This window comes from Jatropha curcas, chromosome 6 (genome assembly GCF_041381405.1).
Source record: "Jatropha curcas cultivar XTBG-Jc1 chromosome 6, XTBG_Jcur_1.0, whole genome shotgun sequence".
Classification (NCBI taxonomy): Eukaryota; Viridiplantae; Streptophyta; class Magnoliopsida; order Malpighiales; family Euphorbiaceae; genus Jatropha; species Jatropha curcas.
The window spans coordinates 18,037,945-18,056,568 of record NC_143156.1 but is presented as its reverse complement, the minus strand read 5'-3'; the positions used below and the strand labels follow the sequence as shown (position 1 = coordinate 18,056,568).

General features: G+C 34.3%; 1 protein-coding gene across 3 annotated transcripts; it reads left to right on the top strand.

Moving 5' to 3' along the window:
• Window positions 1-6,746: 6,746 nt before the first annotated feature.
• On the top strand, window positions 6,747-11,745 carry LOC149495639 (Nuclear transport factor 2 (NTF2) family protein). 3 transcript variants are annotated; one of them, XM_089723418.1, is made up of 7 exons: window positions 6,752-7,040; window positions 7,834-7,917; window positions 8,952-8,991; window positions 9,433-9,501; window positions 9,588-9,697; window positions 11,010-11,141; window positions 11,434-11,745. In XM_089723418.1, exons 1-7 carry the CDS (start codon window positions 6,934-6,936, stop codon window positions 11,474-11,476), a joined length of 585 nt encoding a protein of 194 aa, XP_089579544.1. In that variant the 5' UTR covers window positions 6,752-6,933; the 3' UTR covers window positions 11,477-11,745. The 3 variants fall into 3 exon arrangements, with proteins under 3 accessions (XP_089579546.1, XP_089579544.1, XP_089579545.1); XM_089723420.1 differs by lacking the exon at window positions 11,010-11,141 and having other exon boundaries at window positions 6,747-7,040; XM_089723419.1 differs by lacking the exon at window positions 11,434-11,745 and having other exon boundaries at window positions 6,755-7,040; window positions 11,010-11,381.
• Window positions 11,746-18,624: the final 6,879 nt, after the last annotated feature.

Genomic DNA, 18,624 nt, shown 5'->3' with positions numbered 1-18,624 from the left:
TTACTGGAAATATGTCAATATGGTACTTGAAACGTCCGGAATTTCACGAGGATCGCAGAACCGGTCCCAGAATGATTTTTGGAGGTCGGAAACTCCCAAAAAAGCTCCCGGAGCGAGACATGGTGGCCACCACCAGCTACAGCGGCGCCGGCCGCCGGACACGGCGGCAGCTGCCGCCCAACATGGGCGGCACCTGCCGCCCCACCGCCTGGGCGGCAGCAGCCGCCCAGCATGGGAGGCACCTGCCGCCCCACCGACTGGGCGGCACCTGCCGCCCTCCCAGGCGGCACCTGCCGCCCAGCCTCTTGGGCGGCAGCTGCCGCCGAGCCAGGCGGCACCTACCGCCCTGGACCCGAAAATGGCCTATAAATAGACCATTTTCAGCCTATTTTTGACACCCCTGTCTGTGTTGACGGACGAATCATTCTCCCTCTCACGCTCCTTGCGTTTTCTTTACCGCTTTTTGCATTTAATTTAATTTTTATTGCATTTTTATTGTGATATTTGGACATTAAAATTAAACAAATTAAAATTAATTAATATTTCCTAAGCGAGGAGCTTAATCTGGAGTTAAGAAGCGGTCGTCGATTAAATCAGGTATGTAAACAAAACTCTGCCTATTTAATTTTAGCACTTCATGCATATTTCTCTTCTACTCTTAATAATTCTACAATTGCATAAATGCATTCACGTCATTATTTTTTGGTAAATAAACTGCCTTAATTAATTTGATTAAGCTTAAATGCCCGGTTAATCAATAATCGTGGTATTAAAGTTTAAATCCGACAATATTGGCTAAAAGAGCCTAGTTAATTAATAACTACGGTTCAATTGCCTTATTTCGAATAAATCTTGCTTAAGTCCAATTAATCAATAATTGTGGCTAAAAGCCTTAATCGATCACGTTTCGACAATAAATTGTGATTAAGCTCGAACGCCCGATTAATTGATAATTGTGGCATTAAAGCCTAAATCGCACATTTTTGGCAAACTAATTGCCTAAAACAACACATTTTGGCCAAAGGCCTTAAAATCAACCATTTTGGCGACAATCGCCTAAATCGCACATTTTTGGCAAACTAATTGCCTAAAACAACACATTTTGGCCAAAGGCCTTAAAATCAACCATTTCAGCGACAAATCGCTTAAATTAATCAATCTTTTGGCCAAAGGCCTTAAAATCAACCATTTTGGCGAAAATCGCCTAAAATCAACATTTTTGGCAACAATTGCCTAAATCAAATCATTTTGGCGAAAATCGCCTAAAATCAACATTTTTGGCAAAACGCCTAAACAAAATGCACGAAGCATACACACACACTCATGCACGAAGCATACACACACACTCATGCACACAGCATACACAAACATGCACGAAGCATACACACACTCATGCACAAAGCATACACAAACATGCACGAAGCATACACACACTCATGCATTAAGCATACACCTTCAAAGCCCTTCAAAGAAGGCCTATCGAACTACGTTGACTTTGATCTTCCATTCAAATGGAAGTACGTAGGCACGTTCGGGATTTCACCCCGGGTGGCAAGTCGAAATCATCAAAATCACTCAAACATTTCATTAATCCATCATTTACCTTGCAAAGCATTCATTCATCGGTTAGTTTATCGGCATGACATAGTCTCGGGATCCATCTCGGGTTCGTAGATTGTGCCTTAATCATTGGGATAATTAATCTAGTAACTAGGTTAATTAAAAATGGAGTCACTCAGGGTTTTTTCCTAGTTTACCCTAAAATAATTAAACAAGGTGGCGACTCACACACATCACGTGTATTTCTTCTCAGTCATCATATGCATCACATGCCTATGACATTTGGGGAAGGGGTTCACACCCACCAAAACATAGCATAACCCTTGAATTCAACAGCAGCAAGATGGGATTTCTTTTCTTGAGAATAGTTATGGCATTCAAAGATTTGTTCTACCTTCCTCTCCCATTCAAGATATTCTTCAGCATTGTTGTTACCTTTGAATTCTGGAATCCTCATTTTAATTGATCCCAAGTCTCCATCAATTTTATTAAAATTAGTATCTTCAGTCTCCTCATCATCATGGGTTTGAAATCTAGCTTGTGGATGAGCTCTTGTTGTATTAGAGCTTTGTGAAGCCTTTATCTCTTGTAATTCTTCCCTCATGTCTTAAAAGAGATTGTTGAAGGTCCTGAACTATCCTTGGATTGATTCCATAAAGAATTTCAGTTGAGGATCTTTAATTTGATTTCCATCCCCATTACCATCTCCAGATTTGCCTGTACTCATGGTTAGTAAAATAGAAAACACGAAAAGATTTGGGTTAATAATAAAGCACTCCCTCACGTGTTTACATTCTTTAATCACTTCTTGCAATTCCTCCAATTATACTTCAGAATCTTAGGTCAACCAATCAACTCAAAAGCACGTTTAGAAACAATGAATAAAACTTAACAATAAAAGTAAGCACAAATTCTAGAAAGAAGACTCAAAACGTAATGGATAGCAGCACAAGAACAATACAATATACTACTTAATTATCAATTAGAGTGTAGTAAACAAACAAACACACCTTAACAATGTATAGAAGCAAAAGAAAAGCTCAAAACAAGAATAAAGAAACTAGAATTTAAAAGACAATTTCTGGATATAATGTATGAATTTAGTTTACTACAAAGTAAACCAAATATGGACCTAGTTAATTCTACCCCAAACAAAGCAAGCAACCAAAGAAAATCCAAAAATTCAAAAAAAAAAAAAATTTTATAAGGTCAGAGCCTAGCACGTGCGTGCTAGATGGAAAGCACGAGCGTGCTTATATAGCTTGGTCCGAAAGTGAAAGTCAGAACCGAGCACGGGCGTGCTTGTGGTGAAGCACGGGCGTGCTAACTTATATCCTCCCTTATCCTTTCAATCTAACCCAATTTAGGTAGGATTAGATTTTGACAAGGATTGTAGTAGATATGCTTAATCTCAAAAGATATGGACAACTAATTCTTGTTACCTTATCCACAAAGTAGTTAAGATTATATTTTATCAAAAGATTATAGTGGATAAACTAAATCTCCACAAAATAAGATCAAATCCCTAAGAATTAGGAACAAAATCCCTATGAATTAGGACAAGATCCCTATAAATTAGGAACAAAATCCACACAACACAACTCAAGCTTCAATGGTGGACGAATTTTTTTCTTACTCTTTTTTTTTTTTTACAGATCTAATTTAGCAAGATCTAAGATCACAACTTCCAGAAATTTTTTTTTTTTTTTATAGAAACAAGAACGAAACTAAAGAAATCACAATGATGCAAAATTCAAAATTAAAACTAAGCAAAACAATAAGACAAACATAGGAATTTAAGAAAATAAGAAAACAAATCACAAACCCTAGAACTAAGATAAATAAGAATTTACCTTAATCTTTGGCTCTGATACCAAACTGACGCGGAACCCTATGGAAATTAATTCCAAGAACTCTATGATAAGATTTGGAAGAGATCAAAAATCAAACTAAACTCCCCTCTATGGCACTCAAAGCTTAAAGAAGCAAGAACACCAATAATAGAGTAAAAGAATAAGATAAACGCCACAAATAAATTGATAATTTTACCTTGATTCTTGATGCAAGTAGAGGAATGCACTCTCACAATCTCTCTAATCAATGGAACACGCCTAAGCATGAACAAAATTTGTAGATTTCTTATTTCAATGAATTGTGTTTTGTTGTACAATATAACAAGCTATTTATACTAAATCCAAGAGGTCCTGATCCTTAAAGGATTTAGAATAATTAATCTAGATCAGCTAAAGATTTAGCTAATCTAAACCAACTAAGGATAAGACTAACAAATCTTAACAACTTAAGGATTTGGATTAACTAATCCAAATCAATTAAAGACTAACTAAATCTAAACAAATCAAAGATAAAATCCAAGGGGGGGCCGAATTATAGGAGGCCCAACCCATTATTATTTAACTCAAAATAAGCATAATTAGACTAACTAATCTCACTAGAGGCAGACCCTAGCACGACTTGGGCGTGCCAATTCGCACGGGCGTGCTTCATGGTGATTGTTTCCTCTCACAAGTTAGACGCGGGCACGGCTGGGCGTGCTATTTTGGCACAGGTGTGCTTCATGTTACTTGATTTTCCTTCGCAAGTCAGACTCTAGCACGGCCTGGGAGTGCTACCTTGCACGGGCGTGCTAACCTAGCACGGCTTGGGCGTGCCATAGGCTGGAATTTCAGATTCCATCTCAACATGTGCTTCCATTAATGTGACAAATTTAGGTGTGCCTTCAAGTTCTTCATAGCACTTGTTGAAAGCAAGGTCATAGAGCTCTTGTGTAACTTGTTCTTGAATGTATAAGGACATGGTTGCTCCATATTTCTTTGCACGGCTCCTTGTAATTGGTCCACTAGGAAGTACTAATGGATCGCCATTGTTGTGCTCCTTGTTCCCTTGAGCTCCATAGGTGATTGATGATGGTGGATCCGTATCAGAAGTTGTCTCATTGCATGCATGAAGTGAGTGAATAATCAGAGGTGGGTAAGATTTCTTGAAATGCATAGGCTAGTAAAGCAACGGTGATTGGTAAAATAAAGTGAACAATCAAGCTCAAGGTGGCTCCTTAGTTTACTGCCATTTGAGAAAAGGGAATAAAGCAATGGTGATGGGCTTAAGCAGGGTGTTTATTGGGATTCAATTTTTTCTCTCTCATTTGACTCACTTAGATTGCGAAGACTAACGGAAAAAGTGTATAATTTTGGACGAAATGACCAATTTTTTAATGAAATTAAACTTTAAGAACCTAATAATTGCTTTTTGAAAATAGAGATCCTCAAGTGTGAATTAGGCCAAAACTTAGGGACACAATTATTTTTTTCCCTTAATATATGTCAAAAATATCCTTGAAAGGTTATAAGAATGGATGGGTAGGATTTGATCATGAAAATAAGCTTCTTCAAGCTTCTTCTTGTCTTTGTTCACTGCGGCAACACAAGTAGTTCCAACCATTACTGCAAACTCAGAATTTAAGTTGATAGATTGAAATTAATAACCCATAGAAATGAGAGAGATTGCAGTGATAATACTACTTCAGCTGCCCATATTGAGAGTTGGTTGATTTATACAGTTTCTCTTTCGAGTGTATCTCTCTTTAAATAAGAAAAAAAAATAAAAAAAGAACAGATGATGGTATTTGGTTGCAAGATTTGATTTGGGAAACATATTAATATCATCAGTAACTAATATAGCAATAAAAATTCTTCTTCTTCTTCTTCATTGTTATTGTTGAAAATAATAAATAATAATCTGATTGTTTTTTTCGATATAGAGAGAAACTATGAACAAAACTTTGTCTCTTTGATCGCTCCCATTATTTTTTGTTTTCTTTTTTAAAAAATTTATCTATAGAAATTGAATATTTTGAAGAGGAAGAGACATAGTTTGCTGTAGTATTTTATTAGGTGATACTTTTCTTCAACAAATTTTGGTTTTATGAAAGATTGGAGAAGTTTGGATTTGAAGGTTTTGAGGTTTGAAAATTTCTTGATATCATTGTAATTGGTGATAAAAAATGAAAGTGGGAGTAAAAATTGAGTTTCTCATAAGATTCTAATCATTTTGGTGGTTAAGTTGAATGATTACGAGATAGCCCAGTTTTTCAGTTACTGCGGGTGGCAGTAGTAGCAGTAGCTCCGATGACGTTTCGGCAAAAGCACAAAATTTATTTTAGAACAAAATTGATTTTGTCTTTTAGTTAGAATCATTGAAGTCATTTCATAGCAATTTAATATCTGAAATGGACGGAAGGGAGAGAGTATTTGACGGAATGAAAATATAAGGGTATGATAGTGTATTTCAAAAAATAGAAGGTGAAGTAGTCAATTTCGATAAAACATAGGGGTAGGATTATAATTTTCCCTTAATATTTGTTTTGTGTGATTGATTGATTAATTAATTTCTATTAATTAATTAATTAATTAATTAATTAATTAATATGAAAGAGGTAAAGAAGTCGTGGGTTGCAGTTGAGTAAGACAAGACACTGCTCAAATGGTTGTTCATGTACAGAAGGTGGGAGACAAAGGAGCTAATAATGGGAACGTGTGTCAGTGGATCTTTCTGGTAACTATCTGTGGAACTTATAAGAGGAGCAAGGGAACAACGTAACTAACCAATTCTCCGACGAATTCAACTAAACAATTTCAACTCCAGTTTCAGTCTAATTTCAAAGCATTGTTTTCATTTTATCTTCCAAGCATTGTTCATTTATTTTCTTTGTAATCACAGCTTTATTTCAATACAATCCAAGCTCTCTTTTAGAAGTTTATTTGCTCAATTTGTTTTAATTGGACAATGAATGAAGTGCATACCATTGAATAATTAAAATCTATAGTCTAGAAGTTAGATCAAAAGCACTTTTATTTTTTTAATTGGTGTACTTCACACGCCTGGTACCTGCAATTTACAATTTAAACTGTCAACCAAGAGATTCGTTGCTCATCTCTTGAAAAAAACCAACAATTATTAAACGTTGTAAAAATAGCATTAAATTATCTCAAAAACTGTTGCGGAAGACCGTGTTAGTCTAATGAGACCAATTGAGAAAGTTTGACTATGGGTTTGACTGTGAGAATAAGACGACGGGCGGACAGACCACAGAAAAGAAAAATGGCAATGTTATTGCCACGTGGTCATCATTTAACCACGATAGTCTTTTGCTTGTTCGACACTCTTGGAATCAGCGTGTTTGATTCGTGGTGGTTATTCCTGTAAAAGTCTAAAAACCTCATTTTTCTTTCCATCAACTAAATTTTGAAAATCTCACAAGTAATGTTCAGGTTCTGCACTAAATCCCTCTCTGGGAATTCTTTCTCCTCTAAAATAATTTAATTTTGACTGTATATCATTTATTTGGGTTTTGGAGATATGCAAGATAAAGAGGATAATAAGCGGGAATCTTGTAACAATGGAGCTTGTGAGTTTAAAGCAAGAAAGCGAGTCTCTGATGATATAATTCCTCATATTCTCAACTTGTCAGTTTCTTTCTTCTTTCTCTCTGACATATTCTTTCTTACATCAGATTTTTCAAGCTGTGAAACTTCCAATTTTTTTTTTTTTTTTTTTTTTTTTTTTTTTTTTTTTTGCTATTACATATTTAGTTCAGAAATGGTGTAATTTTATCTTTTGAATTATGTATTGCTTTGCTCTTTAGAATCAATTTTAATGGTGATTTAAGGCAGGTTTTATGCACTAAATGCTTGATAATTGCTTAGTCAATTCAATGTTGGACAATTGAGACTTGTGGGACTTAGAAGTTAGAAATGGTTTGATAAAATGTATTTGTTGTTTTGGCATTTCATTTACCACTCATTGTTCCATTAATTGGTCTATTAAGTAAATAGTTGAATGCCTGGCTTGTGGTTTAAGAGCTCAGGGTAAATCGTGATAGTCCTGGCCTGTTAATATCCCATGTACCAAATATTAAAGAAAATTTACCAATTGTTGCCATGTTAGTTTGAGTTTCTGTTACAAGTGAAAAATCTTTATAGCTAAAAAAGGTTCCAAAAGATGACTCTTTTATGTTCATATACTAAATCTTTGCTGTATGTGGTATTAAACTTTTATCAAGCTTGTTTAAATCTAGAGTCAAGATCATGGAGTTGAGGACGGGATGTGCTAAATAAATGTGGTAAAACTGTGCTCCATATACACTAAATGTGTTCATGGTACTTGGAAGGGAAAAAATGAATCAGCACCTCATCAAACTTCAACTTGTGTTCTTCCAGTTCAAAATTTTCATTGAAATTCTTTTGTTGATGGTTTCAGATATGGGGCTTGTGCCACACCTCGTGACTTTGAAATCTATGCCCCACATGCTACCTTTGAAGATCCCCTTATGCGTGCTCATGGGTATGTTACTACTTGTAATAGTTTTTCTTTTGTGATGCATCTTTACTTTTTTTTATTTTTTATTAATTTGGCTCCAATCGTGCTTCGATCTTACAATCTCATAGCCATAGAGGAAATTTTAGTACCACTACGTCAAAGCTCATTGGTTTGTATTGACATTTGATCTTATATGGAAAGTGAAAATGTGCAAGAAAATATGTGCCTGTTTGGCATTTTGGTTAGTGAGTGTGTGTAAAGTCCAAGATGATAATCTGGAATGTCTAAATGTATATTTGGAAATCATAAACTTGCATTTTGTTACCGACGAAGTCCTTAATTCGTAGAACGATGAAGCTTTGCTTTGTAATGTCAATTCTCAACAATGGCCGAGGAACTGAACTTCTCCTACAAAGAGAACTATGAAATTTTGTCTTCTTTTAATGGTTGTCTACGATGGAACACCAAGAAATGGCCATTTTTGCTGTCAGTAGAATTAGGGGCATGTACTTCTTATATATAATTTAGGATAAATGATCATCCCCAAGAAACTATCAGCCTTTTGTGAAGAGGGAAATAATATATGATACTGCTAACTGAAGAAATTCTGGATTTTAATACACATCCATCTCATTAATATATTAATCAAAATGATTATCCCATTTTCATGATCAGGATTAGTGCATTTCAAAAGCTTCAATGCAATTACCATCTTAATTGCATTTACTGTCAGTGACTATGTGGTTCTGCTCCATATGGGCATATGATTCCTAGCCAATGTATGCTCTCTCTCTGAGCCTACACCACCCTTCTTTTCTATTTAAAGTCCAGAATTTAATATCAGACTCTGCCACAGTCGGTGATAGTCGACCAGTCCATGTGTTCTGCTTCATTTAGCCCTTTTGCTTTCCTTGTTTGGTTTTTATATAGGAAGTATGTAATTTCATAAGTAATTTTTTTATTAGACCTGCATTTTTGTTACTCTTTTTCTTCTTTTGATTGTTGCGATTATGATCAGTGCATTTGATTTTTAATAATATTTGAGATGGACTGTGCAGGGTGAAGCAGATAAAATCAGCATTCTACTCACTTTCCAAGGTAGTAACATATTTCACACACATCAGTATTTCATTTCATTGTTTTGGATATGATGATGGTGATCTGAATGTAATTTGACTGGCGTGATAATAGGATGACTATGTGCTATACCATAAAAAATGAACTGGTTTCATTTTTTGTTGAAACAAGAACTTTACCCTTATCTATAGCCTTATTCTAGGGCACACCAAATAGAAACTAGATTTCACTTGATCTAGTCTATCATCTATGTAAGGCGTAATGGTTGTACCTAAGCCTTTTCTCTTCATGTTTAGCTATTGTTGCTGAATTTAACCCATTAAATTAGATAAAAGGGTGTTCTGTGTTGGGATTTTGTGTTTAGAACTCCTGATAAATAATTATCAATCTTTACATTATTAAACTGTATTTCAGAAGACTTTTACTTAATTTATTTTTTTTTTTTTCTTAAATACCTTTCAGGTCTTTAGTGAATCAAAAATCATTGAATATGAAGTAAAGGAAAATGTAATTGCACCCAGAAAGGAAGAAGTATGAATTTTTCTCCTTGTTATTTTTCCTTTAATTTGTTAGGATTTGAATAGAGATCTGAAGCTACATCATGTGTTTGAGTTCAGATATTAATTGACAACAAGCAACAGTACATGTTCTTGGGGAAAAGGATAAATATGGACTCGCTTATCAAGTTGTATGTTGAGGATGGGAAAGTTGTCCGCCACGAGGATTGGTATGAACTAATAGCCCTTGAAATTCATCATCTTTAACTAAAATATGAATTCTTCTTTATGTCCACGTCAAAAATAGATGAACAAATTATTGGTTTGAGGCAATAATTAGAGATGAGTTATTATCCGAGTATTGGATGTCCTACAATGTTAGTTGGTGAAATTAGTCATTAAACTTGATGGCCTTTAAAGGGTTATCTAGTGCATTAAACATCCCCACGTTTGTGAGCTCTTGGACAGTTGATGTACCAGCCTTCCCCTTTCTTTTGCAGAGATGCTGTTTCCATGTCTAGAACTATGACCTCCATCATAAATTTTATCAAAACTCTACCTGTGAATTAACTAAGAAAGTTAGAGGGTTCAATTGGGAAAAACTAGGAATTGAATGAGTGGATTTCAATCTATTAACAAATATAAGACACTATTGTATACAAATTACATGATGTTTAAACTGACACCGATGATATTTCATATAATGAATGTACAAGGATAGGCATGTACTCTGCAAGGCATTTATACAGTAAAGATTGACTACAGGCAGCCACCTAAGGACATAGATAATATAATATACAATATATACAATATATACTGATTTTTGGTTTGACAATGGACATGCCTTCCACTACTCTCTTGATTCTGCCAGAGCTGCATTCCTACATGTATTTTTTGAAATAAGTTCCAATTGAAATGCAACTGTTTATGGTTGAGCTTTGACAAAGAGGATTTGAGGTTTGAATAAAACAGAAACCTGATAGATTTATGAACAGGTTTGGAGTTGAGGATTAAAGGCTACTCCATGCTTTTCCTTTCTTGTCTCATCTCCTAATATGATATTGGTTTCTGAAAACTCGAAAGCAATCAACTTGGAGAATGATTAAAAACCTGGTCGAAAGTGGAATGACTAGTTTGGGTTTTCTCTTAATCTCTTTTTTTTTTTTTTTTTCCCACTTATTATGTTTCGTATCCATATCTTTTCCTTTTGGGGAGTGATGGAGTAGCAGGGGTGGAAGGAGAGGTGTGGAAGGGACCTAACTGACATAGAGGTCCCTGATAGAAATTATATAAGCTTGAAATATTTAAATTATGAACCATGTCCTATGAACTATCACACACTAGAGTAAGTTTATACTAGAAATGCATTTGATTTCATTACATTACTGCTTACCAAATGAATCCTATGCGTTTAGATTTTAGAGTCTCTATGTTATTTGAACCATCTCATCACTGGGTCCACATGCTCATATATGCTGAATGCATTTAAATCCTTTTCCTTTTAGTTAAGCATTCTTGTGTAAAATTCTGCATGTTTATTAGGTGGGACAAAAAACCCATCGCCAATAGAGAAACAAGTAAATTCGCAATGGTTGGCGGCTTGAAGGAAACTATTCGCAGAGGATTGATGCTGGGAACTCATGCTATGATGGGGTTTGGGAAGGATCCAACCATGTAACGTTACTACTTAAATTAGAAAAATTCCACTTTCCTATTCTTTAGCATAGTTATTGAACTGTTTGTATTAGTATCCGTTGGGGAAAGTACTTATTTAGATCAAGTCTATGAGTTTATGACTGACCCAACAAATAAAATTAAGGAAATTTTAAAAAGTGTTCTGAATTTATGTTTTTTTTTTGTTCAAATGTATGGTTAGAAATACTCTCGTTACAATAAAAATCCTTTAATTCATAAGTGAGACTATTGTCCCTGTCTAAGTAAGTTTTTCTCGTCTGTTGATGTGTAGGCTTTTCGATAAATTGAGAATTGGAAAAGAATATTATGGATAAATTTGGCATTTGGATTTACGTGGCGTGCCAAATTGCAGTGGCTGTTACAGAAACAACTTTAATCTTTTAATCTCCAAAGTTCTCAGCGACAAGAATCAAACAATGATTGAAAGCAAAATGATAGCGAGTATCCAAAAGATGTGATCAAACATTCTCCTTTCTTTTTGACTTATCTTTCTTATTCCACTTTGCCTACACTTTTGTACATTAATGACTTAATAATTATGCAATCCAAGATTATATATCACTAATATATTACATTCACAACATGACCATGGTTCTAAAACTGTCGCTTTTGGTTTAAAAAAATGAATCACCGAAACTGAATTTTAAATATACGGTTTAGGTTACGGTTTGGAATTAAGAACCGTTGACCATAATTTAATACCGATTTTAACTGATTTGATTTTAGTTCCTGATTTGAAATTAAACCATGGTCATGCCTAAATCATACATATTAGACATTTGCATTAGAAAAAAAAAAATTTTAGAAGTATTTTTATGAAAAGGACCAGATAATATAAATATAAATAAAGTTCAAATTTTTAATATTCTACTAATTATTTTACTGTTCTATCGTCAAAGATGGAGAGAGAAAAATGATTCTATTAGAAAGCTTTTTCTTTTTCTGAATTCAATGATAGAGTTGTAATTGGAAGTTGCAGATCCAAGAATTCCCTTACTTTCATGCCAAATTCTCTTGTATGTTAGGAGAAAAGAGCTTTTGTGCATGTTTGACGGTGACCCTATAGATAAAATAGCTTTATTTTATTTTATTTTTGAAAATTAAAAAGACTGCTAAAGCCTAACATGTGGAAACTTTGTCTTAATATACTTTTCTTCATTATACAAATTCCATTACTTTGGTCAGGCATTTCATTGGTTAAGTTCAAATCAAATTGAAATGTAGTTACATGTAAAACCGAACCAAACTAAAAAATTTCAATTCTTTTATATAAACCAAGAGGCAAACCCAATAAATGGAAAAATGAAACCAAATTAAATCAGTGTTTTTTTTTTTTAATTATTGGGAGGTTCGATGGGCGGAAATATTACAGGCTATACAATATAAATGAACTCACAAATTTAATGAAAACACTTGTAATCAAGAAACTTGAGATTTCTCACAACTTACGCATGAGAAGACCAAACATATTTGATAGGCAAATCAAATCAATTTTGATTGATGGATTTTATCAACTTTTGTCCACATAAACCCCCCTCTCTCTCTCTCTCTCTCTCTCTCTCTCTCTCTCTCTCTCTCTCTCTCTCTCTCTCTCTCTCTAAAGTTTGTGAGGTATGGAGGTTGTCTTGGATGAGACAGTATTGCAATGAAAGAAAAAGGCAATGGTAATGCCTTGGAAAAGTGTGTGCATTTTGAATGCTTTAGTGCACTAATGACCCCTAAAAAGAATACAACAAGTGGGTTCATGCTTTTGTATTTCTTTTTCCCCATTCCTTTTATCACCTTGTGATTATTTGCAGATCATATAACGTCTATTAATAAAAAAAATAAAAAATAAAAACGATATGTCTCATAATTATATTCTGAAGAATCTTTTTGGGCCATTAGCAAATATATTGAGTGTTCAACTAATGATGGTGTCTAAGTCTAACAGCTAAATCATTAGATTGTATCCATTCATCCATTTGCAAACTTGCAGATTGTAGCTTATATTTCACCTAATTTAGATAGTCAATAATTTTAACAATTTCAAGTGATTATTTATTACTCCCTTCCTCCAATTTTAGAAATTACTTCTCAAAATTATCAATTATTTTGAAACGATTAGAACTTACTCCCGCCATTCTATTAAATTTGATAATTTTTTACTTTTTACTTATTTCATTTAGATGATAATTTTAGAAAATCAAAGTAGCATCAATTGTTTTATTTCAATTTTACCCTTGTCTAGATATATGTACGCTTAATATTATTTCAATTAAATAAGTATTAATCAATAAGTAATTTAGCCAATTACTCTTGTTTTTTTTCTAAAATTGAGATAATTCAATCATTTTCTTAATTTTTCTGAAAAGTTAAAAACTGTCAAATTAAAATTGTCACTTTATTTTTTCTTTCTTCCATTTAAAAGACTCTTTTCAAAATAGTAATTAAGTAACATAAAATCTACACCGAAAGAATTAAGTACCAGTCTAGTTTTCAAAATAGTTCTCTCCTACGTGAGAATTAGGGTTTTCACTGATTACGATTTGGTTCTCTTTTCTTCAAGAGTTCTCTAATTGTTTTCTTTCTTCTTCATCCCTATTTTCTTTTTATTTCGAGTTTTGCTCTCCTTTGTCTTAATATCGCATCCTCTTTCCCTTATGTTTCTTACCTTTGTGTTTTTTTTTTTTTTTTTGGCTTTCTCAGGGTTTATATTGACAGTGACTTGGGATTCTGAATCTAGCATTATATGCATTTTGGATTGATGATGAATCCTAGAAATACTAATTCAAATCAACCAATGCTGGAGGATGAAATAGTATATCTATCCGATGAATTACTCAATGAGGATAATCAAAGGGTTAAGTTGTGTTTAGCGAGAAGGCTTTGGACTGATCGATCTTACAATAAGTTTTCCTTAGTGGACATAATGACAAAGGCTTGGAAACCTAAACATGGTATGGTGGTGATAAAGTGGAATAAGAAGTTTTCCTTTTCCAATACCACCATTGGAAGGACCTACAATTCATTATTGATAATGCCCCTTGGCACTTTGAAAAACAAATATTGATTGTCAAAGTAGATATGGGTAATGAACCACCATCAAATGTTGAACTTTGTTGTGCATCCTTATGGATAAGAGAGCCTATGATTTACCTTTAAAACCTTATGAAACAGAAAACTACTGAATTCATTGGAAATAAGATGAGAAGTTTTCTCAAGTGGTCTGAGGAGAATAATAGGGGTTGGGGAAAATATATTGGATTCAAAGTGGAGTTGGATCTGCATTGCTCGCTGAAGAAGAAATTGACTCAGGTTCCAAAACCAACCTATTGTAGTCCCTTTAAAATATGAAGCCCTGCCCAAGTTTTATTACTATTGTGGGAAATGTGGACATTCCTTCAAGCAATGTGAAGAGTACAATTTCAACACTGACTCTAGAACCATTGCTTTGCATTTTGATGAAGGGATCTGAGCATCCTTATTTAGAAAATCTATTCATTTCTCTAGTGAAATTGATACATCCACTCAAGCACATAGGGAATAGTTCACAAAACACACACATTCCAAAAGCAAAGGAGAAAGAAGGTGGAGATAGTGGTGGTTCATGAAGTAACTAATGAAGGAAGTTAGGCAGTAAGAGCTAATTTTGACAACAATCAAGCAAATAAAATCTTAAACCTCATAGAAAAGATGTATTTCCAATTGGAAAAATCCAAGCAATCACTAGTGAATGACGAGGATGAGTTCCATAACTTGTTGCAAAACACGGTTCTGAGGTCTACTAATATATTAAGTACTGTCCCTTGCCCACAATATGTCTTAGATGAATCACTCATCTGCATCTCAATTGGCACCCCTAACCCACCTCATATTCCTCCTAACTTGAAGCTTATCCAACCATTTTACCTGTAATCAGACCTAAAATTCGATTGATGAAACTCCCTCTTTAGAAAGTTTAATCCAAACTGAACCTGCAGTTGTACCCCACCCCAACAAATAGAATAGTCCTAGTACTCATAGCCAACCTCCTCAAAATGAAAAGCAACCTTATCTTCCTACAAGTAGCAAAACCCATGATGTCATAACCATACCACCTCTGCCACCCATCTTTCACTTGACAATCATATTCCCCCTCCGTAATAATAATGTACTCATCACCACTAGACCTACCAATTCAAAATATTTTGGTAGATACAACCTTACCCCATTTGTACTTAACCCAAACCCACCCTAACCTTTCCCCTAAAAATAATCAAATTTGAAATAAGGTCAAAAAATTATGGAAAGGACTGGCTCGACAAAAACTCAAAGGCAGACCTAATAATGGCAGTTTGCTGGATGAAATTAAGAAGATGAAGGATGATATTTTTGAGGTGGATATGTATATTGATTCAGGTAACAAAAAACTCAAGGAAGATAGTGCTCATAGTAATTTTTCTTCAACAAATCAAACAGTGAAAACTATTATGCAGTTGAACGGTTCTTTTTCGCAAGTGTACGAAATCGCAACAAGTAATATAGAGTAAGAGAGTATTGTATCCACAGGGATTGTATATCAATTACCAAAATTATATTAATCTATTATTATTTAAACTATAATAAGAGAGAATTGCTATAAAGAAAAATTTAAAGTAGAAAAAGAAAGAGATCAAGCACAAAATTTAGGTGAAAAGAAATCAGGGAATTTAAACTACTAGGGAATTTGATTTCACTTAATTCTATCCAGCTTATTCTATTAGTTCATTAATCAATTTTAATTGTTCAAGTAGGAGAAACAACCCTAGAGTCACTAACAAGCTCTCCCGATGTATTGTTAGTTATTCTAATCTAGTGTAATTACCTATCTTTCAATAGTGAAATCAGACTTAAATCAAATCTTTGGGTTTTGTGGTTGTTTTGTGAGTTCATAACCTAATAATCATTAACTTATGAAAACCCCCCTTGAGTCAAACCGTATAGCTTCCGCGTCAAGTTATTATTCTCAAGTAAATTATTATCTTTTTCATATCAACAACCCTTCTCACGATAGCGATTATTGAAATAACTCAATCCAGGGGAAATTTTCTGCCTGGAAGCTTTAAGCACAATAATAATTTATAACGAGAACAATGAAAAATAAATCTAATATTATAACCTGGAATCGAATTAGGTTACATCAAATCTCTAGTATAAGAGTTTAGTTGGACATAGTAATTAAATAAAACTCAAACATACTTGAATCAATCATCATACTTAAAGACAATAATGAAAAGAAAAACAGGATGAAGAGTTTAGAAATAAAAACTGAATCACAGCTATGTTGATGGCTTCCTTGAATCTTGGCACAAATCTTGGATGCTTGAAGTCTTGAGAGAAAGAGAATTATGTAGAGAATAACACAAAAAACGAGATTCCTAGCACTGAGAAGTTCCCCTCTTTATATAGAGCTCCTGAAGGTAAGTGTGACTCCTTTTAGGAAATAGAATCCTTATTTAGTGCAAAATCTTCTATAGGAGATCATGACTGTTTAGGCTTTTGATTTCTTTTTAATTAGGACTCCTTTCTCTCCCAAAATAAGTCTAGGTCTTGTTTAGTATGTTTAGGAAACTCTACGAGGCGGGCCCATGTGAGGAAAAGATGGATTTGCGTATTTAGTTCACGCTAGTTCTGTCTGCGTAGCACGGGCGTGCCTTAGTGCATAGGCTGTGTGTGCTTTAGTCTGGAAGTCTGGCTAGTGAAGCACGGGGTGTGCTAGGCAAGCACACCCTGATGAATCCTTAAGGCACGGGCGTGCCACATAGCACAGGCAAGGCGTGCTTGCTTCTGTCACTCCCGCCTGAAATTGTCATGGGCGTGCTAGGCATTGACACGCCCTAGATCCCATTCTGGCACGGCCGTGCCTTTTGACACACCCAAGCCGTGCTCTCTTCTGTCTCTCCCTTGATTTCCTTAGCTTTTAGCGCGGTTGTGCCTTCTAGCACGGCCTGGGTGTGCTAGAGGCTGAGTGTCTTGCCTTTTAATGTTCTCTTCTGTGCCAATTTCCTACAATTTTCTCTTAGATCAAGCGGGTTAAGAATCAAGGAAGCTTTGAACAAAATTATACTAAAATCAAATTAAAGTAGTAAAACTTACTAAAATTCTAATAAAAACTATATTAAAAACACTATAAAATTAACACCTATCAGCAGTCCCGCTAATCCCTATGAATCTCTTAGTCTAAAATTGCAGAGAGCTTGGAAACTCGAACGCAGTTTATCATTTGAGGAAACTTCTATATCCTCAACCTTGACTTGGTTTTTTCCATGACAACTAAATGTAATGAGGAGGAAATCTTAAAACTTTGTTAGAAATGCTAGTACAATAATTGGGTTTCAGTTGCCTATGATAGAAGATATGGTTTAGGTCTTTTTTGGTCAAAAAATATTATAATTAGTTTTTATCTTCGTCCCTTCACTATATTGATGTTGTAGTAGATACAAATGGTAGTTTACAGAGTTCTATAGGGTGGCCGGAAGAATAGGAAAAGGTCATATCATGGACTTTATTGAATCAATTAGCAGGTGAATCCAAAAACCTATGGTTATGTGGGGGTTATTGTAACGCCCTTATTTTTCTTGTGTTTCAATAGTAGTTTACCAGTCTATGAATAGTACCACCGGTCTGGGAGTCGGTATTATTTTTGGTCTGAAAAAATTACTATTTATGTTTTATATTTTATATAACATTTTTGGAGCATATATGCATGGTTTTTATGGGTAGGAAGTAAGTAATGAATATTTTTGGAGAATTTAGATAATTAGTGAATAGTGAATTATGGTGGTATATTAATTAAGGAAATTTGAGAAATTATTTTTATGGAGTAAATTAGAGAATTTTGTGGAGATAAATAATATTTGAAAAGAATTTAATTGGAGAATATTTGTAGCCATTAGATTAGATTACTAGTGACTTAATCCTAGCCATCCAATTTGGGAAAAAGACCAAAATACCCTTATTGCTTTATATAAGTCAACCATCAATTATTGAGCAATCATTTTTCTTTCTTCTTCTTTTCCTTACACGTCTTCTTCTTCTTCTCCTCCTTCATTTTCTTCAATTGTTACTCACTAAAACATCAAATTCACCCCATCCAACTTGATTTAAGTAATTAATCTTTAAGAGTGAAGCTAGAGAAGTGATTTTTGGTGACTAATTTCAAGGAATTTGGAGATTTTCCTACTTGGGTCAAGTAAGTGATTTTATGATAATCTCATTATTTTATGAAGTAAGAATTAAAAACAAGAATTTTGGGCTCTCTTATACTTGGTGTGAATTTGTTGCATGATATGATTTATTATGTATGATGAGCATGCTCGGCATTTGATGTCATTATGATAAGAAGCTATGATCATATGCTAGGCACGTGAATGTCTTATGTTAGGGCGGACGTGCTCTATATGTTATGAAAAGGTTGGCGACCTAAGGTCATTATGAATAAGCTATGAAAACTTATCTGCTT

Bases quoted from the DNA above. Each gene is read 5' to 3' on its own strand.
- LOC149495639 (XM_089723418.1), top strand. From the start codon at position 6,934: ATGCAAGATAAAGAGGATAATAAGCGGGAATCTTGTAACAATGGAGCT. The intron at 8,992-9,432 runs GTAGTAACATAT...AATACCTTTCAG, and splicing joins CATTCTACTCACTTTCCAAG to GTCTTTAGTGAATCAAAAAT. The intron at 11,142-11,433 runs GTAACGTTACTA...GTTGATGTGTAG, and splicing joins TTTGGGAAGGATCCAACCAT to GCTTTTCGATAAATTGAGAA.